Source organism: Numida meleagris, chromosome 3 (assembly GCF_002078875.1).
Source record: "Numida meleagris isolate 19003 breed g44 Domestic line chromosome 3, NumMel1.0, whole genome shotgun sequence".
Lineage (NCBI taxonomy): Eukaryota > Metazoa > Chordata > Aves > Galliformes > Numididae > Numida > Numida meleagris.
This window is the reverse complement of record NC_034411.1, coordinates 105,897,751-105,908,649: the sequence shown is the minus strand read 5'-3', so window position 1 is coordinate 105,908,649 and position 10,899 is coordinate 105,897,751. Positions and strand designations below refer to the sequence as shown.

The following is a 10,899-nucleotide window of genomic DNA, read 5'->3' as shown; positions in this document are numbered from 1 at the left end:
CCGCTCTCACCCTGCCCCAGGCACACCAACGTGGGCAGCCGGCACTTGCTGACGATGGCATCCAGGGGCAGAGCCGCGGGGTTCCAGCGGAGCCGGGCCAGCCCCGCCGCCAGCTTCTCCATCTCCTCCGCTTCATCGCCGCCGTCGGGCTCAGGAGGCCCCGAGGCCGCGGTGAGGCGGGGGGGGGGAGGCGGCCACCACCGCTCCGCTTCCCATCGGTGTCGTTCACCGGGACCGGAGCCGGGTGGGGAAAGGCTTGGAGGAGTGTAAGGATGGAGAAGGGGGGGGGGGGGGAGATGGGAGACGCCCCCTTTGGGCGGCCCCTAAAGGCCGGGGGGCTGCGATCCCCACACTCAGGCCTGGAACCGGGGGGAGGGGGGGGGGGTGTTCGCAGCCCCTCTGAGAGTTGTTGGGGTGCGGGGTATTCAGTGATGGTATGAGACTGAAGTTGGTGGAAGAAACGGGATGGGGAGAGAGAAGGGACGGAGGAGAGATGGGGAGCGGGAAGGAATAGGGATGGAGCAGTGGGTGGGATGGGGCAGGGAAAGGAGCAGGGATGGAGCAGGAAAGGAGAAGGGATGGGGACACAGTGGGGGTGGGGATGGAGCAGGGGTAGAGCAGAGAAGGGATGGAGCAAGGATGGGGATGGAGCAGAAAAGGAGCAGGCATGGAAATGGAGACAAAGCAGGGACGGGGATGGAGCAGAGATCATAGAACGGCCTGGGTTGAAAAGGACCACAAAGATCATCGAGTTTCAACCCCCTGCTGAGTGCAGGGTCACCAACCACTAGACCAGGCTGCCCAGAGCCACGTCCAGCCTGGCCTTGAATGCCTCCAGGGACGGGGAATCCACCACCTCCTTGGGCAACCTGCTCCAATGCGTCACCACCCTCTGAGTGAAAAACTTCCTTCTAATATCCAACCTACATCTCCCCTGTCTCAGTTTAAAACCATTCCCCCTTGTCCTACAGACATAGGAAGGATGGGAACAGAGCAGGGAGAAGGATGGGAAAAGACCAGGGATGGAGCAGGGACGGGGATGGGAAAGGAACGGAGATGGAGTGGGGAGCCCCTCTGCTGGCACACGGGGCTTCGAGTCGGAGCGGGTCCCATCACACCCAGCGCACAGCCCCAGGAGCAGGGCAGCGCCGAGAGCCGCCACCTCCCCATGGATGGCACCGTGACGGTGGCACAGTGACACCTCCGGGCTGCAGCAGCCTCAGCAGCAGCTCGGCACGAAGCCCCTGTCCCAGCTCCCACCGCCACAGCTGCAGGACGAGGAGATGAGGCCAAGCGTGGCCGTACCCACATCCCATGGCACGACCCAAACTCGCAGCCAGCGGGGCCGCCGCCAATGGCTCCTGCAGGGAGGGGAAGGACGCGGCCCCAGCCACCAACGGGGACAGGGGACATGGGGGCACAGCGGTGGGGACACAGAGCACGGGGCGGCCGGGGGGGGACGCAAACGAGGAGCGGTTCCTGCACAGAACACCAAGCAAAGGCCGCATCCAAACACCATTCCTTAGAGCAGGAATGCTTTATTGCCACATCCACGCGGTCGCAGTGGGACACGAGGGGCCCAGGAAGGAACCAGTGCAAGTTTATAAAAGCTTTTATTTGCTCTTGGTATGACCAAGAATGGGACAGTGATCTTTTTATACAATTTGATACAGTTAAGTGGTACAAAAGAATGTGTTTTAAATAAAAAGCCAGAGTGGAGTAGCAAAAATATTAAAAGATTAAGTAAAAAATTGTAGGCATGGGAGTTAAATCCTAGACCTGAAGTCGATGCTGTTTGGTTGTTTCTTATTTTTTGTTGTTGTTGTTTTTGTTTTTTTTTTTTTTCCACCATCCAAACGCGGTCGGACGAAGCGCGGCTTCCACCCCGGCCCCGGCTGCTTGAGGCGCTCACAGATCAACTTTTGGGGTTTAGTTCGTCAGGACCAATTGAATTCGTGGTTATTTGGGCCGTGCCCGAAGGAGCGGCCCCAGGGAGCGGCAGCGGGCTTGGCTCCGCTCTGACCCCCGCGTCCAGGCTGCACTTAGTGCTGGAGCGGCGCAGCTACGGCCCGGCACCGTGACTCGTGACCTCGGAGCGGCCGAACCCACTCTGGTTGCTCGCTCCTCCTCAGCTGGGCCTCGCACTCCACTAGAAACCAAGCCAAGCCAAGCTACACGCTCAACATTCAGGTTTTTTTTTGTTTTTTTTTTTTTTTTTGCACGAAGGGAAGCAGAACCCGTAGCGATGTTGGGGGTTAAAGACTTGGCCAAGGTCATGGCGAGGTTGGGTCTAAGGGGTGGGAGCCACCAGCACAGCGCCTACAGAGGGTCCCGATGGGTTGACACAGAAGGAGCCAAGCCCCAGGAGCAAATAAAAAGCTCACGTTTCAAAGAAAAGATTATATATTAAAGAAAAAAAAAACAACAAACAAACAAACGAACAAACAAACGGAAAAAAAAAAAAAAAAGATGTCTGTTTTCTCCATTTTCCCTTTTTTTTTTTTTTTTTTTTTTTTTTTTTTTTTTTTTTTTTTTTTTTTTGATAGAACGTTCCAAAGTGCAGGTTAGGCGGGAGGTGGAGCCCAACGGGACAGGGAGCTGCGTGGCCGCGTCTCTACGCGGGATGCGGCTCCCGGCCGGGATCTCCATGTTCAAACACTGTCATTTCATTCCAATTCAACCAGCGTTATCCACCACGTTATTGACTGGAGAAAGTCCAAAACCCAAGCGGACAAGAGCGAGCTTGGAGAGAAACGCGAGGCTCGGGAAGTGGAAGGTTTTCGGGGAGGTAATAAGTTAAAACTGCTGACTTTTGTCTTCGTTTTGTCTCTATCATTCCTTTCTAACCTAGTTTTGACTCGGCCTCGTGCGCGGCTGCCCAACAGCTCGGTGTTGGAGCGGCTAACGGGGAGAGAGAACTGCAACAGTTGACGGGAAATGCTGTCAGTTTGGGAATCGCATGTTATATTCATACACATAAAGTAGACAACCACATCACCCTCCATAGAAAACTAGTGCATGCAAATAACTCTTCCATATCATAAAACCCAACGGCTATGCAGGAGGAGAGAGGATATACTAGTGAACTGACATTGGCTAGAGGGAAATTAGTAGGTATCGTCAACATCTTACCTTGAAAGCTAAATCAGTGCTTTGTATTAAATTTTTTGGCAAACATACCACGTTGCCATCCTTTTTAATTAACACATCACACCAGGAAGGAAAGCAAATAAAAGCAGCATGCAGGCAAAAGGAAAGAGCTGCGAGTGAGAAAAGAAAACGGCAGCGGGAACAGTTCCGAATGGCGGGATCACCAAAAGGAGACGCAGCAGATTAAATGGAGGATCGGTATTTTTTTGTTGGTTTTTTTTTGTTTTTTTTTGTTTTTTGTTTTTTTTTGCACCACCCTTTGTCCTCGATGCATGACACCAACAGTTACAGAAAGCAATCACAAAGGAGCTGGGTATCGAGAATGGTCGGGGATGGATGGAACGTCTCCTGCACATGCTTCCACCAGAAGAGAAATCAAAGTGAAAATAAAAGTTCCTTTCCACGTAAGGCACAGGACAAAAGAAACCCCATTCACATACTCAAGGCGAACATGAGTGTTTTCCTGGCTCTTTTGCTGATGCATCTAGTGAATACGGTGACTCGAGCACATTATCCATGACAGAAAATTCCACTGTCGTACAAAATAAATTGTTAATTCTAACTTTTATTCTTATACAATTTGCAGAAGAGAGTTGAGTACGATCGCTCTACGTTTTAATGTCGGGAGGAGCGGGACTATCATACAACCAAACCGTAGTGGTAAGTGGAGCAGGTACATTAAAAAAAATGAAGTCACGGAGATGATTTCCCTACGCACGATGAGGAAATTAAGAGTACGCAAGCGGTCCTAAACGGGAGAACAAAGGGAGACAGGAGCTCGTTAAGATGAGGAACAAAACATTGGTTTAAGGTTAAAAACGGACAGAGTGGTTTGTTTTGCAGCGAGAAAAAAGGGGCGGTGGATGGCGATTGGTGAGAGAGGAGAACGTTCAGCAACACTTGCTCTTCCAGCCCGTCACCCCACCTCCGCTGCTGATATCTACATTTTCACTGTTGGGCTCTTTTACAGGCGTCTGCAACGAAACAAGCGAGAAGGTTAGAGAGCTCCCGAGACGTCTGGAAGCCAAAGTAATTGGAGCAAAAGAGGTAGGGGCTTACGTCAAGACTGACGGTGCCACATAGTGTCTTGAATAAATGATGGGCAACACGCTCTAAGGAACACAGGGGATCCTCTTCCCCTTGCCAGCACGGGTGGGCAAAACAAGTCTACGGGTTTTTGTCGCCGTTGTTCCAAATGGACAACCGAAAATCTGGGAAAAGCCTTCAAACCCAGACCGCTCCAAAGTGGATGGGAGTGATTTCCAGACTCTTGCTTTCAGAGCTGACACTCGGAGTAAGTAAATCACAGCCCACAGCGAACGCAGGCTGAGTTATGCGAACTAATGACCTTAAAAGTGACAGAGTAATGCATGGATAAAGAAGGATATGGGTACAGAAGGGGTGCTCAAAAGCATCTGCCTCCCGCTCATCAGGACGCCAGTTTCCGAGGCCATGCACACAACAGGCTCATCTGCATCACGGGGTGTAAACCTGGTTAGACCAAAGCAAATCTTTGGCCTGGTGGCTTTGATCAGATGCTAGTGTCTATTTTCAGATGATTAGAAACGACACATTCATGAGAATACAGCAGTTTAGTCCCTTTGCTCCTCTTCTCAATTCTCCACCTCACAGCCTTGCAGCAATGAGTTGTTCCGCATCCTACCTCATTATTCAGAGAAATGCATTGAGGTCAAAGTAAAAATGTAAAGGCCAGGAGGGTCAGTAGTGCTGGAGACAGGAGCTGATGGTAAGCAGGAAGCTGCTAACCAAGTCTGTGGCTATGGGAGAACATAAACTGACTGAAAATCAGCCCCAGAGCCAAACGCAGATCCATATCCAGCTCAATCCAGCAACAAAACAGTGGGATTCTCAGGAAAGACAGCCCTCTTGATGGCATGGGGTGCAATTCACAAGAGAGAACCAACCACCAGGGTGACCTGGTGAGCCATCTTCCTCTCTCAGCTGCAACTGCACCTTCTGAGCAACACTTCCCATGAAATGCAGAGGGTAGAACGTGCCAATCACTGAACCAAGGTAGGAAGTGACAGATCCAGTTCTACCAGCCGCATCAAAACCCTTCCTGGTGGATACTTAAGTGCTCTTAGACAATACTGTGTATTGCTAAAAATGATTAAACTGAAAAAAAAATGGCGTAACAGAAGAAAAGGTAATGATGTGGCAAGGAAAAATACAGTAAAAGACAGAGGATTCCCTTATGTGAGAATTTGATCCATACAGTGAAATGTTTTCTGGCACGCCAGAAATCAAGTACTTGTTTTAAAGCAGTAAGTTTTGAAGCGTGGCCACCAGAAGAATTATTGGGGTTCCAATGGATTCTCTGTCACTAATTGTTAAAATCCTTTGGCTGTGGTTTTACAGTCTGGTCAGAACAGAAACCTGAGGACACCCTGACACAGAGACAGGAACACAGGAAAGCGACCCCAGGTTTCATCCCTACGGGTGCCAGCAACTTTAGGTCTCCTGAGGATTAAAAAAAGCTTCGGTCATCTGAGACAGGAAGCGATGAACACTCAGATTCCACAAAGCAGGAACGAATGAAGGTGGCAGGGAAGGGCCAATTCTCCTCCAAATTTATTCTAATGTGTTCAACTTCAAGCACCGCGCGTGAATCAACTGAGCTTAAGGGCTGAATTTAGATTCCTAGGCTCTTTGGTGTATACTACTCCCTCTATATAGCACCTACACGGCAACAAAACATCAAACAGGCTTTAGAAGCTCTGAAGCTTGAGTTGTACAACAGTCCTCCTTCGGGGATTTGTTTGTCTTAGCATACCAAAGTAAAAAGCTGCAACAATTCAGGTGAACGCCCAAAGCAACGGGAGCTGACATTTTAGGATTTCTGTTTTTTTTTTTTTTTCCCCAAACAGATCCCGTGACCACCTACCTTTCGAAGAATGTCTTCTGCTAATGTGAGGAATGCCTTCTCAATGTTTATATTTGCTTTTGCGCTAGTTTCGAAAAACCTAATACCGTGCTCCCTAGCAATCTAAACCAAAACACAGAAGAAAAAGGAAGGTTATTATTAACCCTGTGGGGTCATTCACTTGGTGCTGCTCTCACATTATAAGCATGGAACATTCTCTCAGCACAGCAGGCATCAGAAGTAGTACTAGTCAAACTGTCACGAAAAAGATTTGGAACGTAACAATCAGAAGCAGAAATTCAAGTGCATTAAACCACAAGTCAATGCGTGAGCATACGAGGACAGACATCACACAGACCAGACACGTGACAAGCAACTTTCCAAAGGATGATCAAAGAATTTGAGCCATCCAAAAAAGAAGAAACTGCAGCTGAGCTCACTCCATTCATGGCGGCTGTTCGCAATGCAGCTTCTAAGAACGTACTATCAGCAAATCCAGCTATCTCACACCCCTCTGTGGAATCCAAGCCACCCAACAGTGGAAGCCTTGGCACTGATCTGCTTCCTTGGAAAAGCAAGTTTGTGTCCAGCACCTACCTGTTCACCTTTTGCTTTAGGAACGACTCTTTTATCTTCCATGTCACACTTGTTTCCTAACAGCATCCTCTCCACATCTTCATTGGCATGCTAAAATGAGATAAGAGCCAGGTTGACACATCTCCCCCAACCAGCAGCAAGTATCCATTGCACTTTTGTACTTCCAGACTGCCTGGAAGTCCAGGCTAACACTGACAGGACCTATGTGTTCCTGAATCCTAATAAAGATTTCTATCTGCCTTCAGAATGAACAGCTCATATCCAGGAAGCTGAATGAAACAATGGCAATAGCATCAAGACAGGACTCGCCATCCCGATATTAGTTATTTTTCCCTTTCCTTCTTTGTTTGTACAGTCTTAAGTGTGATGTCTTCCTTTCCAAAAAGAACTAGGCACTGTTTCCCAAACCAGATTCTTCCAGTTCCCTACACCAGCACGTCAGACGCTGGCTGGCTTGCATTCGGAGATGTGGGAAAAGAACTGACTTCCTGCCTGGCACTTAGAGATGTTAGAATTAACACATTTATAGTAACAATGCTACAGAGGCCTAAACGTTGTAGGACAAAACAAATCCCCAAACTACAGCTGCCAACACTTGAGCTCCATGCACTGCAATGGCTCCAGCTGACACTGTTAATTTTTTTTGGTGGTCCCCTCTACACAGCTTCATTGTAGACAGCTAAATCTCCCTAACAACAACATCACAAGGGGAGAAGTAAAGTGAGCACCATGCTAACACTCAAGGACCAGCAAAAAGCAGCACCCCATACACAGGGAATCAGCCCTGTAAGGCAGAACAGAGCACCAAGGGCTTCTCCAGGAATGTCGTAGGAGTAAAAAATACCTTAGCTGATCCATTATTGAAAGACTGCCAATAGCCATCTTAATAAAGAAAGAATACACCAAGGCTATCCATCAGACTAGCAGACAAGTTCCAGCAGCCACAGTACAAAGCATCGCTTAAGTGGATAACTGAAGTGCTTTGAGGCCTGACATGAGAAGCTTCTTGGGAAGTCTAATCTGAATTTACTTTCACTCCAGCAGTCTTAATGCCACTTTGCAGCAGAATTACTAACAGAACTACAGAGGCAAGAGATTCGTGTACCCAGCTTATCTACTCCTGCTTATAGTAACAACCCATTCCACATTCCTCAAGAGAACCATCTCCAACTTTCTCTTTCAGGTCATAAGGGGGAAGAACAAACAAATGGCAAAGATTAAGATGTAGCGTAGAGTAAGACACCAAAAATGTTTGTTTTCCATGCACACAGAACTGCTTCCACAGCAGACATTTCTCAAAAACAGCCAGGCTCCATGGATAAAACTGAGCAGCACTTGAACAACTGAACTAACTTTAATATCCCACAGTGAAAGCGCATGGTGGGGTGTAACTATGCAGAATGTGAGCTTTAAATAATGTGGTATTTAGCAAGGAGGAAGGTGCAACATTGTTAGTTTTCCTGGTTATTTCTAAAGCAGGGTTTATTTATCCTATGAAGAGCCTCTTCACACAGGGCAGCAATTCGCACCAGCTTTCTTATCTAAAATCTTCATTATTGAGAGAATATCCTTGACAGTATTAACTCCTCATAAAACAGAAGCAATTAAGTGTTTCATTTGCAGTTATCATTTACAATAATCCTGTACGTGAAGGGATAACATTTGCCATGTGTCTTAGCAAGAAGCCTGAGTGCTGGAGCTGGAAATTCAGAAGAATTCACCCATCCTTTCTGTACATGCACTCCACTTGGGAGCTTCTTCCACAATCAAAATGCTTCCTAAGATGTCAAACATCCCTTATAAAACTGCAGCAATCACACAGCCCTCACCATGCACCTGAAATCAGCCACAAAAGTCCACGAAACAGATCTGAAAACATGAGGTCAACAAAAAACACCTCACTATCTCAGATACAATGGCACGAATTACATTCATTGCTTCACTTCCTGGATACTACCAAGTGTATTAAACACAGCAACTGCAGAACATAAAGGCCTTGATTTCAAGTTTACCTCTGGTTCTTTGCTGAGTTTCTTCCTGTCCTAGCCTGCTCTTTTCCCCATCTTATACTTCAGCACCCACTTCAATCTCTGCCTTGCCATAAACAGAGTAGTTTCCTATTTCTCTGCCAGGAAAACTAAAGGCCCAGTGTAATATTTGTGGTCTGCAAGAACAATTCATCATGACATCAGTTTAGAGGGAGCAGAGGCGAGCATATTTAACTATCTTTGAGGACTACACAGCCTAATAAAGCAGCTTAGTACTAGATGTGTTGTATTCTATAGCTACTCCACAGCTCACTGCTTCGTGGTGTTCCTCTGCCCACTACCTTGTGGTGGTAGCTCCTCCTGAGAACAGCAATTCCCAGTTAGCAAAAATGTATTCCTTACCTCCAAGTATGCTCCAGCACAGAGAGAAAGTTTGTTTGTGCATGAATTTGACATTTCAGAACACCACTAGCTCCAGGGCAACCCTCCAAGACACTGAAGGGAGAGCTGAGCCCATGCAGGAGATGAGCCAGGACAAGAACAGCACCAAAGCCCTGAGCTAAGTTACAGCAGAAGCTGGGCTCTGTGTGACACCACAAGCAAGCAGACAGCTCACTCTGGGATCCTACAGATGTCACTCACCTCATCTATGTTTCTGAGCCACTTGCTGATGTTTTCAAAGCTCTTGGCATTGGTGATGTCATATACTAGCATGATCCCCATGGCACCTCTGTAATAGGAGGTGGTGATGGTGTGAAATCGCTCCTGCCCTGCTGTGTCCCTGCAAAAAGAACAGATAAGAGTGAACACCAGAGGCAAGCCATAAAGAAACCAACAGTGTTTACCTATAAAGGCAAGAGTGCATGGCACAGTATGTGCTTTATTACACCACTATTGATGCAGAGTGGATTTTACTTTAAAGGGATTGTTTTTCAAGAAGACATTTCAGATTCAACTATGACAGAGATGAAAGACACTGGACAGCTTAACTGGGTTTACATAGCATCATTGTCTGCCTTCTTAGTTATCTGCTGAGCAATGTGGCATGTCAGCTGGTGTCTTACCACGATCAACAAACCTGATACCGAGTCACAGTAGAGAACTGTTAACTTTATACTTTTTATTGACAACTTGAAACTTTCCAAGTTTCTCATCCCAGGGCTGCATCCCAAAGACTGAGCCTCAGTGGAACGAAGCAACTGGGATGGAGCATCAGCATTAGTGTCTGAATAGCCCTACACACAGTGCTGTCTTGAACGCCTCCTCTGTTTACCAACCAGTTCTTCCAAAATACACTTGCATGTATAAACAGCAGATTCAGTCCCAGGTTCCTGTAGGAAATTCCCAAAATGGGGTTGGTTAGCAGAGCCACACTTGTTATCAAGACAGGCAGGAACTGGGAGAAGTGATGACTTCCCCCAGCAGCACCAGAAAAAGCCCCTTTCCACCTCCAGCCACGAAGATAAACATGCACCATCTTCCAGAACTCAGACCTTGTTTTCTTCTCAGTTTTATAAAGCTTTAACTTGATCTCTCAAATTTCTGTTCCTGAAACTGTACGTCTAGGAGATGTACTATAACTTTAACATTAAGCTGTCAATTTCTTTAAGGAAGATGCTGAAAACTGATCATGAAAGATTAATGAAGGCATCTATTTTCCCATCTCACTCTGATATCTATGAATGAGACACGTGAGAGCTGGTTAATGAAACTTGCATACCATTAAGCTCAGAGCTTGGATTTAACTGCATGTCTTTCCAAGGACGCAAACCTAACAGATGACATTGTTACAGTTTTCAGTGATGCTATTTGCACAAGCCAGAATCAAAGGTGTTTCCCAATCTGACCTAAGTTGAAATGATGCCCAGTGACTCCAGGCAGTCACCGTGCTCCCCAGCTGACCCACAGACACACGTTTCCTTGCTCGGAAAGCAGTATCCTCAGCAACCCAGTCCATTCCCTGGCCCTAAAACCACCACAGGGTGCCCACGTGGGGCTAAAAGATGGCTGAGGTTTTGCTGAAGATCTCTGTCAACAGCTGGCTTGAATGGCACCAAGTCCTTCTCACTGTCTTCTTCTTTCTGTCCCATTTGGAAGGTTCTCCCCATGGCATACTTAGGTTTCCCCTACCACAGTTTAAAGCTCAATCCTCACCTTAATCTTCTAGATAAGCAGAGGAGTTCATTGCCCTTCTGGCCTCAATTACAGATCAAACACAGCTCCTGCAGCTCCCCTGAATTTCCCCAAGCCACCTCAAGCTCTGCAGACTTTATTCACTGG

At 47.4% G+C, this 10,899-nt stretch overlaps 2 protein-coding genes across 3 annotated transcripts in view; both read right to left on the bottom strand.

Annotated features, from left to right (window-relative positions):
* GAREM2 (GRB2 associated regulator of MAPK1 subtype 2) overlaps window positions 1-272 on the bottom strand; it is a 7,932-nt gene extending 7,660 nt beyond the window's left edge. For both annotated transcript variants that reach the window (XM_021393063.1, XM_021393064.1), the window contains exon 1: window positions 11-272. In XM_021393063.1, coding sequence (XP_021248738.1) covers window positions 11-122 — 112 coding nt within the window. In that variant the 5' untranslated portion in view covers window positions 123-272. The remainder of the gene's footprint in view (window positions 1-10) is intronic.
* Window positions 1,597-10,899, bottom strand: part of RAB10 (RAB10, member RAS oncogene family) — a 39,401-nt gene continuing 30,098 nt past the window's right edge. The window contains exons 3-6 of the mRNA XM_021393070.1: window positions 9,262-9,400; window positions 6,632-6,721; window positions 6,056-6,157; window positions 1,597-4,124 (exon numbers count right to left, since the gene is read on the bottom strand). Coding sequence (XP_021248745.1) covers window positions 4,041-4,124; window positions 6,056-6,157; window positions 6,632-6,721; window positions 9,262-9,400 — 415 coding nt within the window. The 3' untranslated portion in view covers window positions 1,597-4,040. The remainder of the gene's footprint in view (window positions 4,125-6,055; window positions 6,158-6,631; window positions 6,722-9,261; window positions 9,401-10,899) is intronic.